The sequence below is a fragment of the Schistocerca americana genome, chromosome 3, assembly GCF_021461395.2.
Source record: "Schistocerca americana isolate TAMUIC-IGC-003095 chromosome 3, iqSchAmer2.1, whole genome shotgun sequence".
Classification (NCBI taxonomy): Eukaryota; Metazoa; Arthropoda; class Insecta; order Orthoptera; family Acrididae; genus Schistocerca; species Schistocerca americana.
Window position 1 is genome coordinate 963833314 of NC_060121.1, and position 12967 is coordinate 963846280.

General features: G+C 40.8%; 1 protein-coding gene across 1 annotated transcript in view; it reads right to left on the minus strand.

Moving 5' to 3' along the window:
• LOC124605793 (protein Skeletor, isoforms B/C) overlaps positions 1–12967 on the minus strand; it is a 686779-nt gene that overhangs the window by 56936 nt on the left and 616876 nt on the right. The window contains exon 9 of the mRNA XM_047137685.1: positions 8261–8397. Within this exon, the coding sequence (XP_046993641.1) occupies positions 8261–8397 (137 nt within the window). The remainder of the gene's footprint in view (positions 1–8260; positions 8398–12967) is intronic.

Here is a 12967-nt window from a genome sequence, read left to right on the forward strand (position 1 = left end):
CTGTGAAAACCAACAGTGAGAGAAAGTACATATTACAGACTGTCATATGGAGTAGGGTGACCAGACTTGCCGTTCTTAACGGGACTATCCCATTTCGTTATGTGTCCCGTTGTCTCGACAAATATTTAACCAGACGCCAAATATCTTTGGCATTACTTTTTTTGAGAAAAGCTAAAACTCTTGCCTGTTTAAACTGCTCTGTAAATGTCCCTGCTATGAAGGATTCATTTATTATATTTGTTAAGGGGCCTTGTATAGTCCCTATGCATTGTTTCAGTACACACACTGGACTTCATCTAAGCCTACTGACATTTTAGTTTTAGTTTTTGAACAGTTTTATTGACTTCATTCTCTGTGGTTGGAAGTAACATCATTGTATTTTATTCAATATTATTTACAGGTGTTATATTTGTTTGGGGGAATTTTTGCTGTAATTTCTCTGCAATACTCGAAAAATGCTCGTTTACATAGTTTGATAAGTGTTGTGGGTCATTTATTACCTTACCCCCTCCCTTAGCAGTATGATATTCTGCATTTGTTAGCATCTCCCCATTTCTTTTTTTATAACATCCTAGACTGCTTTGCTTTTATTGTCTGCATTGTATATTATTTTGTCATTAAATGACTTTTGCAGCAATCAACACCTTCCTATAGATCTTTTTGTATCTATGATAGAAATTTAAGAATTCTGGATCATTGCAAATCTTTTCTATGGAACTGAGGTGTTTAAGTGTTTGGGAGGACTTCTTAATACCTGCTGTTATCCATCTGTTTTTGTGAGGTGTTGATACAGACATGCATACTTTTGGAAATGCCTTATCAAAGTTCAATTTGAACAATGTAGAGAATTTAGAGAATTTCATATTCACATTGGTTTCTTTATACACTTCCTCCCAGCTTTGTTTTTCTAGTTCTTTTGAAAAATCTTTTATTTTGATTTCTGATGGATGTCGTTTGTAGGCTTGTAGCTTGGGGAATGATTCGATGCCTGATTTTACTGTTGTTGTTTGACAGAGATGGTCTGACAGTCCGAGATCTTTTACAGCTACATCACATTTTTCCCTGTCCATATTTGTGGCCACATGGTCAATTACTGATGCAGTCATTGTTGTAACCCTTGTTGCACTATTAACCGATAGGTACATGCCAAAACTTTGAAGAATGTTTATGAAGGTGCTGCTGGATTCATTTATGGTATTAGTGTTGATGTTAATGTCCCCACACAGAATTATGTTGACCTTTGTACTTGAGTCTTTATCTAGAACATCTGTTAATTTATTGAGAAAAGTGTTCACACTACCACTGGGAGATCAATATACACACAAAATAATTAATTCCTTGATTATATGAAGCCCTGTTAATTCAATAGCTGATATTTCAAAGTGTTTGTCTTCACTTACTGAACTGAGGTCATGTCTTGATTTGAACTGTGTTCCTTTTCTGATATAAATGCATGATCCTCCACCCCTTGAAGTAATCCTGCAGTAAGAGTTTCCCCTTTCATATAATGATAATACTAACATGTTGGATTTCTGTGTCTCTACACCAGTGCTCAGTAATACAAACTACTGTGCAGTTCAAAGATTGGAGCTCAACTTCTAATAGTCGTATTTTATTTTTTATTGATTGCATGTTTTGATGGAGGATTGTTAAGTCTGTGAAATGCCCCATGTTACTCTTTCCAGTGTTTTGTTTTTCTTTGTGACATCTGGTATGTGTGATATTTGAAGTGTTAAAATCTGTCTTGTGTGTGATTCTTCCGTATTTTCTAAATCGCTGGAGATACTCTTTAGGCAGGGGAACCTGTTGTCTGGATTTATCCCAAAAAAGGACCTACTTTTCCTACCTATGACAATAGGTATTTGACAATGTGTGGCCCAAGATCCGCCCCCCATACTTTGATGAATATTAAGAAGAAGAAGTACATGTTATCAGTTCCCGCGATAACTTCCAGCAGTGTAACTTCCTTTGTAAGTATGAACAGACTACAAACTGAACAAGATAAATGCATCGCTGCTGAAGAAGGGCTGTTTGCGTTTCGTACTTTAGAACATAGCCATTCACTCAGCTCTTATCATTAGAGAACTTGTTGAGAAGAAATTCACGCCTTCCAAGACAAAGTGTGATTCAGTTTTAGTGAACGTTTTATCGCCATAAGCAATGGATGAAGTGCAGTCAGAACTTAAAATGCTTTGTATGTGACTATGACGGTTGATGCATAAAATCACAAAAGCTTATCATTAGCGCAGATTGTAGTCAGATACGTCACTCCCACCAGAGGTATCCAGTGCAAAATAATCACTTTTCAGAAAATTTGTGAGGAAACAGCAGAATTATTAGCTAGGAATCCTGGGAATCTCAAGAAAACATAATTTAGTTGACAAGATCATCACGTTTTGTGCAAGTAAATGTAACACTAATTTTCGAGGGTACAAGAGGGCTGAGACAAATAACGTTTATTCCAGATTCAGCAAAATGAGCATTCAGGGTATTTACTGTGTAGCCCATGTGATGATACTCAATGATGTATGAACAAGTGCAGATATTCTTCCTGTTGATATAGAAACTGTAGTAAATGAAATATTTCTGTATTTCCGTATTTATACTGTGTTTGTGGATGAACTGAAATCATTTTGTGATTTTGTTGATACTCAATACAAGGAGGTTTTGTGTAGTGTTAACATTAGATGATTGTCATTGTTGCCAGGAGTTACAAGACTTATTGACATGTGTGAATCTCTAATGTATTATTTTATGTCTGAGGATAGGTTTCCTACATCGCTAAAACAGCTTTTTTGTGAATGCACAGTTGCTTCTTTGGTTTCATTTCAAACAAAGCTAACTAAAAATGTTTTCACATTCAATCCAAAGGTTGGAAAGAACCAAAATTTCTGGTGTTGAATGAATTGATAAATTAGAATTACTTGAAGAGAAAATCAATGACAAGAAATGAAAGTTTCAAACTTCAGTTATTTCTTCAATGTAAATTAATTTAGAAACTGAAAGTGTTTACACTGAAACGAAATACGCAAGTATTACAAATTTATTTTATGACATTTCTGCAAGCTGCTTAGAAAGTGAGTTCTTCTGGAATCATTTTGTTGCATAACATTGAAAAATTTTATAGCTTTGAATCAGGTTTTAAAAAGCCAGAAAATTCGTAAGACAGTAGATTCAAGTTCAACGATTCAAGTAAATGAAGATGATTAGTTCTTTGGTGAGTTAGGTCACATGAACAAAACTGTTTCTAGAAACTTGAAGAATGGGAAAAAATAATGTGGATATTGGTAAGAGATGGTGTGAAGTATTCCACATATTTAAAATGTAGGCATTTCATGTATAAATATAGCGCTACCAGTGAGTTTAGCTCTCCCCGTACCAGACGAGAGTCTTTTGAATTGTTAAATCTATTTGGCCTGATGAAAAAATTGTTTTACTGCCGAAACTGTTGAAGCAAGCGCAACCGTTAAGACTCATTTTAAATACGGTAACTAAGGAATTCTAAAACCTGCTATTAAGCAGTCCAAAACTCTTGCAAGTTATCAGGTTTTCTCGTAAGTACCGTACAAAGTTAATAGTGATTTTCGTGGCTCAGAAGCCAAAAGTTCATATTCAGCAGGTATTTGTTGTCTGTGATAATACTCACTGTTTTTTATATATATTTTAAATTTTGGTAGAATTCTTGGAAAAACTTGATCCATTGGAATGCGATTCAGTATCATGATATGTCTGTTTTTAAGTACGTTGTTAAAATAAATGTCTGTTTGCGTGTATAAACGTGTTTCCGTTGTCTCATTAAAGTATTATTGACATACATGAGGTATGCATTCTTCGTAAGTAGTGCCTGTTTTACCCCGTTTTTTCATTTCTGTTTTCAGAAACGTCCCGTTGCTTACATAAAAATATCTGATCACCGTAACATAAAGATATTTTATCTGCCACATCCAGTTTACAAATGCTTTCCGCTTTTTCACAGCGTCTTCTTTAGACATTCAATGAGAAGCCTGGAAAACTAGGCGTCTACTTAGAAAGTTTCTCATTATGTCAAAGGGCTGTTTGCAAGTTTGGAGACTAGTGTATCTCCTGAGGGTATATGGTAAGGTCAGAACTGAGGTGCCTTATCAGCAAAACTTCAAATTCCATTTGACTACTTCTCCCGTCAGCTGGACTTGATGGGCATCTTCCGTTAACCCAGTCGAGTCTTTCTTAGATAATCGCTGTACTTGTCAGGTAAATAAATAAGTTCGTGAGTTTTGCAATAATATAAGTGAAGAAGCAGCACATTTATTTTTATACTGACAATGAGCTTTCTCATAACTATTGGTAAGTCTCGCCCTCAGTTACTAGTTTAATAATACGGCGTTTTAATATTGCGCAACAATTTCAACTGCATTAGAATGTTAGTGAGACGTATACCTGTAAACTCTGCTGTGTTTACACAAAAGAAGCAGATGTTGACACAGCAGCAAGAAAAGTAACGTATTACTCAAAACTCGACACAGTCCTTCATGAATCCATGTCTCTTTAATTACATTCTTGGTATGGCTGACAACTTGAGACCAATCCTGTGATGTAACATTTCCGATGGCTTCTTTTGCCAACATTTCAACCTCGCCGAGTGTAAATTTCTTGTTCTTTTTTGTCACTTTTCACCTATGTCATATATTCTGAGTCGGACTTAAATGAGCATGATGCGGAGGAAGCCTGTTTAAACTGTGCTCTTTAGGGTAAGCAATTTCCACGACCTGATAGCGTGGAGTTCTTAGCTTGTACAGAGCTACAAGTTCCATTAACTTCGCCTCATACAAGCTAGATTCAACTTTATCCAATCGAACATTTCTTTGTACCCAGAGAAAAATGACCGCTTTCCTCCGCTGCATTGTTGGAGCTTTATCCATCACAGCCGAATAGTATTGCGTATTTTCTGTTACTATTGGCGAATTCGGAGGAAGATATTGCAACGGAACATTATATTCACAGCAGGGGAACGTGTTCTTGGACGCCCACTTATATTGCGAATCTCGTGTTCAGATATGCTACATTGTTATTATTAATGCAGCGACAAAACGGATACTGTAGACCACTTCGACGCCAGAAAATGTCGCTTTACAGTGTGAGCTAATGAACGTAGGTGCCTCTAACGCGCGATACCATGTGGTACTGGTACTGTTTACCCATGGCGTGGCAACAGCGGTGCTTTACCAACCGAACTGCTGTCATCGTGGTAGGGGAAACTCGGCTCGCCAATGGTGTTACCTGGGCAACGGCATCATGTCACCTGCGCTGAGCCAAACGTCAAAAGTCGCAACTAATTTTAAACGCACCATAGTACAACACACTGCATGCACCTTTGCATGCTTACATCCAACATTCTGATGGTTACACCTGTTGTTAATGTACCAGCATTTCACATTTGCAATGGCTTATCTGGCGCTTACATGAACCTGTGATCCTGCAACGTTAATTGATTAGATATGTTAGCTATTTCTGAAATTTCATTACTCTACAATAATTATTTTTTTGGTGTTGCGATTTTTTTCAGCAGTGTAATAAACAGTTTATTTACCTTTTTCCCATGTCTCTCATTACAATTTGACTGCCCCTCCTACATGCCGGGTGATCAAAAAGTCAGTATAAATTTGAAAACTTAATAAATCAAGGAATAATGTAGATAAAGAGGTAAAAATTGACACCCATGCTTGGAATGACATGGGGTTTTATTAGAAAAAAAACAAGAAAAGTACTGCTAGACGCGTGCAAGATCTCTTGCGCGCGCCGCTTGGTGATGATCGCGTGCTCAGCCGCCACTTTCGTCATGCTTGGCCTCCCAGGTCCCCAGACCTCAGTCCGTGCGATTATTGGCTTTGGGGTTACCTGAAGTCGCAAGTGTATCGTGATCGACCGACATCTCTAGGGATGCTGAAAGACAACATCCGACGCCAATGCCTCACCATAACTCCGGACATGCTTTACAGTGCTGTTCACAACATTATTCCTCGACTACAGCTATTGTTGAGGGATCATGGTGAAAATATTGAGCATTTCGTGGGAAGAACAGTCTTTGCTTTGTCTTACTTTGTTATGCTAATTACTGCTATTCTGACCAGATGAAGCGCCATCTGTCGGACATTTTTTGAACGTTTGTATTTTTTGGGTTCTAATAAAACCCCATGTCATTCCAAGCATGTGTGTCAGTTTGTACCTCTCTATCTACATTATTCCGTGGTTTATTAAGTTTTCAAATTTATACTGACTTTTCGATCACCCGGTATAAATAACATTCTGTTCAATTTGTATTTTGGTATTATAAGTAATTTTTGTGTTTGTATGTTTTAGCCCTTCTATCCCCATGTAAACCCAGTTATATCAACATAGTATAATACGATTTTCATGCAAACAGAACTAATAATTGTGAGGATCCCTGAAGTGTGGCTTGCAATGAACCTGTCTCACTACCGGTAACAAATTGAAATTGTGAGAAACACAATATGAGTCAAAAGTAATTTTGTAATTCAGACACAGCATTGTCGACACAATAAGAATTACGAGGCAAGTTACCATTATAGCAGAAGCTGCCTCAGCAGTCATTAGCAGGGTGTTTGGAGCGAAAAAAAGGTTCAAATGGCGCTGAGCACTATGGGACTTAACATCTGAGGTCATCAGTCCCCTATACTTAGAACTACTTAAACCTAACTAACCTAAGGACATCACACACATCCATGCCCGAGGCACGATTCGAACCTCGGACCGTAGCAGCCTCGTGGTTCCGGACTGAAGCGCCTAGAACCGCTCGGTCACAACGGCCTGCCGATAAGTACAGGGTGGCGCACGAAATGTGTTACCAATAGTTTCTTTCACAATTTACGATGCACATTAGATATCCCGCTGGGATCTCTACAGCAGTACCAACAGAGCTTGGAAAAACAAATGAATTACGAAATGACGTGTAATTCACGATACTGCCGCTAGGAGGCTAGTAAGCAGAAATGGCTGACAATGGAAGACTGACGACACAGCAACGATCGGCAATTGTGTTGCCTTTTCATGAAACGAAAAGCCTTGTTGTGACTCAGAGGCGACAACAGTTTAACACACGATGGGTTCCTTGCAAGAAGACCATCCACAGGTTGTACGATAAATTTGTACAGGAAGGAACAGTATTGGAAGCGAAGCGACCTCGGCCTAAGCCTGTTTGTTCGCCGGAGAATATTGAAACGGTACGAGTTGCTGTACAGAGAAGTCCCGGGAAATCGTGTAGAAAGGCAGCAGTGCAAACGGGAATATCCAGATGCTCCGTTCAACGCATTCTTAAAAGTGACCTCCATACGTACCCATACAAGATGACCTGTGCACAGAAGCTCACTGAAGAACAGAAGCAGTAGAGAGTACTGTTTGCTCAGTGGGAGGAGGATAGGGAAAAAACTCTCAACAACGTTTGGTTTTCAGACGAGGCGCATTTTCATTTAGACGGTGTGGTTAACAAACAAAATGTACGCTTTTGGGTCACTGAAGACCCACAAGTGCTTCATGAACGACAACATTATGCTCCGAGGATTAGAGCGTGGGCAGTAATTTCCAGTCACTGGTTTATTGGACTCTTTTTCTTTGAAGAAACTGTGAACAGCGAGCGTTATTTGAGCATGCTTCGCAATAGCTTAATTCCACAGCTTCTTGCTACTGCCTTGCCATTCAACACGCATTGGGTCATGCAAGATGGAGCAAGGCCACATACTGAAAACACTGTGTTGGAGTTTTTACACGAGCATTTCGACATGCGAATTATTTCACTCCGGTTTCCGGGTAGCTTCAATGTCGGACAATTGGCCCCCCAATAGTCCAGACCTCAATCCATGTGACTTTTTTCTTTGGGGGTACCTAAAGGAAAAAAATTTCTCGAAACGTCCACGTGATTTAATGGAGCTCAGAAGACTCATTCTTCAAGCTTGCAGTGAAATTACGGAAGACATGTGCGGTAGGGTAATCACTAACTTCAGTGGTCGTTTGAAGGAAGTTAGGAAACGAAATGATGGCCATATTGAGCATGTGCCGAGTTAGAACAAATCTCCATGGACGGCTCTTCATTGTAGTAAATGTTCCTTTCAGATTGCATTGACAACAAAGTTTATATTCAAAAACAAAATGGTAACACATTTCGTGCGCCACCCTGTACATCCACGGGAGTTGTGGATTTGGAAACCTACTGTTGGGACTTCGATTATATACCAGAGAATAAACGAAGGTAAATCTAAGCGTGCAATACCTGCGGTCTTGTCCGTGGGCGCATGCGCATTGGCTTCTTTGCGCGTGTTGAGTGGCCCGATTGCAGCGATGACGGAGACCGCGCCCTGCGACGGGATGGCACGGTCGTGTACTGGCTCGTTGGTACGCAGAGGTCGCCTGTAACAGGATATGAGCACACGTGTTGCCTCTATCACCTTTTACTTCAATGTACACCCGCTTAGTGAGCAACAATCGTGACCAACTACACATCACAATGCGAGGCGAACCAGCGAGTTTTGCGATCACCTTTTAACGCCCTTTGACGATGTTGACTGCAGTACACTATTTAGGATTTTGAATGCAGTAGGGATAAAATACCGGGAGCGAAGGTTATATAGAATTTGTACAGGAAGTAGAAAGCAGTTACAAGAGTTGAATGAAATGAAAGGGAAGCAATGGTTGAGAAAGGAGTGAGACGAGACAGCTGTCTCCAATGTCTTTCAGTCTATTCATTGAGCAAGCAGTAAAGGAAACCAGGGAGCACTTCGGAAAAGGAATTAAAGGTCAGGAAGAAGAAACAGAAACTTTGAACTTTGACGACGATACTAATTTTGTCAGACACGGCAAAAGACTTGGAAGAGCTATTTAACAGATAGATTGTGTAATGAAAATATACAAATCACTTGGTATGAGGAGCAGGAGCAGCTATGATGATACATTTCAAATAATCAAAATCGGCAACAGCTGTGTCAAAATGATTTATTAATCACGACTTCTGCAAGTAACACTTCTTAACAACACAGCCACTGCAATAATGTATCGCTTCAAGGATTACTTGAAAACGTTTCCCTTGCGAAACATTGGGAGTTAGGTCGTACATGACGGGGCGCCGGCACTTTTACTGCTGACGTAAGACGACTGGTAACGTTCCCATATGATCCAAGATGGATAGGTCGGGCAGAGCCTGTACATTGGCCTACAAGATCACGTGCCCTTAATTTCGCAGAGGAAAAGAATCCAACAAAGGTCTACAATTTCTTCCCGAACTCTATTTAATCTACAAATAAAGTTGGTGAAAAATTTTACCTATTTGGTGGATACTTTTCCTCCACGGAATGGGTAACACAGCTGCAAACCAAACCTAGATATTTGTGTCTGGGGTCTCCTTAAAAGAGAAATTTGCCACACTCCCGTTGATATCGTTGAAGAACAGGAGCAGTGAATTGAGTCGTTTTGTGAAGCTTTACGAGATGATCTGGGGGTGATAATTCATAGTTCGTTGCAGAGACGGGTGCATTATTGATTGTCAATGCGAGGACGGCACGTGGAACACGTCCTTTAACAGGTACGACCGTACAGTAAATTGTAACATGTAATATGTGGAAGTAGTATTGTATTTCTTTTTAAGGTAGGCTATGGGTGAATTTCTAGCCTAATTACATTTACAATTGGCAGTCCTCTCGCACACGGCTTCTCTGCACGCCAATGTACACACGAATGTTTTTGTTTCTATTTTACTATGTAAGAAGAAATTATTTGTCAGTATAATAACACTTACTGAAAAAAATGACCTGCAGAATACGAAATTGACCAAAGCTTTGTCCAACAATAATTATTTTTAGAATTATGTAGGATATCCTTGTTTTGAGAAGATCTAAAATAAAAGTGAACTGTTCATTCATTCACTTCGATAAATAATGGCCAGGCGTTTCCCACTGTCATATTTTTTCTTAGTTTTATCTCCCTTTTCTTTTGTAGTACCATAGAACAAGCGAGCATGATACTTAAGTATATATATGGAAAATCTGATGTAATATTTTTTACTTACTCAGTAAAATATGACTACAACTTACATTTTAGGTTTGCATGTAGCAATGTTCGTCTACAGGCTTTTGACCGATGATGACTGGAATGTATGTTCTAATGGCAAAAAGATATCTTTTATGCATTATAATTACAATTTAACAACTTTTAGATTTTTTAATTTAGTTGTACTGTGAACCCTTACTTGTTGCCAAATTTCACGATTCTAGATCAAGGGGAAGTACCCTATAGGTTTTGATGAGTGAGTTTTCGAGTATCAGAGTACGTGACATAAAAGTCGTATTGTTTGACTGAACTGACTTAATAGCTTAAATTTTTTACAAAACCAATGGACCTTGGTAAGTGACACAAATTTGAATTTGATACTCCAACCTGTGCACGAGAAAAAAGGGGTCTTAACAGACGAACAGACAAACAGTTGTATAAAAAATGTAAAAAAATATTTTTTCGTGTTATATAATTACGACTATAACTAACCATTTTAGGATGTTTTCCTTTACTTATACTATGATAGCTTGGTTCTTGCCAAATATCATGATTGTAGGTCAACGGGGAGTATCCTATTGAGGAACGAAATCCAGTAATTAAGATTAACAAAAATTAAGTTCAATTTTGTCTCCTGTGTTAAAGTATATGAGCAGTGGTAAAGATTTGCTGTTTTGAAGAGCGCGCCGCAGCGCGTAGTGTGAAGCAGTCGCCCTCCGTTTCTGGCGGTGGCGCCACTGTGGCAATCACAGCTTTGGTGTCTCCCTCTGGTGGGAAAGGGGAAAGGTTGCCTGTTCACGTGCATTTAAGGGGCGCTATGAGCTCGGCAGTCGGGCCTATCGCATCCGTCTCCCCTCCCCCACGCGGATCCTGTATGATCTCATCCCCTTCCCCCACCTCCTCCTTTTCCTTGAAAGGATACGGATCCTGTACACCTCCCGTAAACTTGATCCTCCTCACCCACTCGTATCCCCGATCCTCTCCCACCCCCGCCCGCTGCCGCGCCTGTATTCCCACGTCCCGCCCGGTCTCCATCTCTCCACCCTCCTTACCCTCTCCCAAGGTGGCTTCTGCCAGCTCCCTCTCCCTGACGATGTCCTCGTCCCCTCCATCTACCCCTCCTATCAACTTTGACCCTGCTCCGCCCCCCACTTCCGGTGTCCTTTCCTTTCGGCACCCTCCCTCCCTTCTCTTCTCTTCCCTTCTTTTTCCTTTTCCCCGTCCCCTCCCTCCCCCCTCTTCCCCCGGGCTTCCTCTCCCCCTTCCTCCCTCCCCCCTATCTCCCCTGCCCGTGGCATCTCTGCTCTCCCCTCTCGCTCTCCCACCCCCTTCCTCCTCCTCCTCTCTTGGCAGGTCCCCGGACTCGCACACGGATAGTGAACATTCGCGCGCCGGAGCTCATCGCCTTCTGTGTCTCGTGTGTGTGACGTCCTTTAGTGTTTTTGGTGTCCGCCGTCCCACTACTACGTTCACTTGTGCTGTCGGATTCATCAGTGTTCTGTGCTCCGTGCCAACGTGTTTTCAGTGTTGTTATCGTCACGTGTGAACGACTCCGTGTTTTTTGTGTCTCTGTGACCTCTCTCTTTTGCCCGTCACTATGTTCCTTATCATTCTCCGTTCTTATACTATTGTAAACACTATGGCTGAAGAGCGGCGTAGTGTGCCGCTGCCAGCCTACCTGATTTGTACAGGTTTTAAAATAACAATAAAGTAAAAAAAAAAAAAACTCGGCAGTCGGTCAGTTTGGGAGTGAGGTCAGTCTGTCAGTCTCAGGGAGTCTGGTCAGTTGGTCAGCCGGCTCAGTGTGGGGCAGTCAGTGTGCCTGTCGTCCGGAGTGCTAGGCCGTGAATCTGCTCGAGTTTGTTCAGGCAACGGTCATTGGCGGTTGGATCGATCGGTTGGTCGGTCGCGCACTGGGACACAAGATGACTTGTCCACCTTGAGCGTCGGTGAATGTGAGGTCGCCACGTCAGTCCAGTGGGCCGCGTCGTATAGCGAGGGGTAGAGGCTTCGCTGCCGACACGAGAGCAACCGGAGTCAACCCACGACATCGGTCTGGCAGGTGCGAGCTACGACGCCGTGAGACGGGGGAGTTCGGCGCGCCTTCCTGCGTCCGTTGAAGCGGCTGGCAGCGGACGGTTCGGTAGAGCGATTTGGGGGTGTTGCGCCAGGTCTTCGCCAGGCATCACAGTTTATTAGAAGTTAAGTGATTCGTGATGTGTTTTTTTACTTACTTGTTAAATTCTACTTGTGTTCTTGATCAGTCTCTCGTCCCCAGCTTGCTCGTCTGTCTCCCGTCCGCATTTGTTAGGCAGTTAGTGTCTGTCTGTCTGTCGTACGTTAATAGCTGCCTCTGTCATGTTTGTCGGATTCGGTGTTAACGAATTTATTGATTAAGGTGTAAAGGCCGAATTCCTCAAATATGTTTTTATATTGCCTGTCATCTTGAGAGGCGGTATATGTGTAATGTACAGCATGTTTGTACATGTTATGTAAGACGGCATTTTATGGCTTTTTATTTAAATGGTCATTTTAGTATATAAAGTTGCCACCCTTCCACCGTAAGAATTTTCTTTTAAAAGCAAGTTGCACTTTCGGTGGCAAGTAATTTTTTTTTTAATGCGAGTGTTTGTACCATTTCCATCCCTCGTATGGGGTGCATAGTTTATGTGTTTGTGTGAATTGTTAAAATTTTCAGTTTAAAGTAATCTGGTATGTTGCAGATTTGCACCAGTGTAGTCTTTCAGAGGTTGTTGTGAGCGCTCGTAACTACGGCCATGTTAAAAGGGAGCGGCAAGGTTCTCAGCCCGAAAGCTCATACTGTCAAAAAACAAAAAAAAAAGTTGTTATTTCTGCCTCTGAATAAATTGCAACTTGATATTTGGAGGGTGTTTTCTGATTATAATTTTTAAATCTGTTTTTTTTTTAAAAAAGGGTT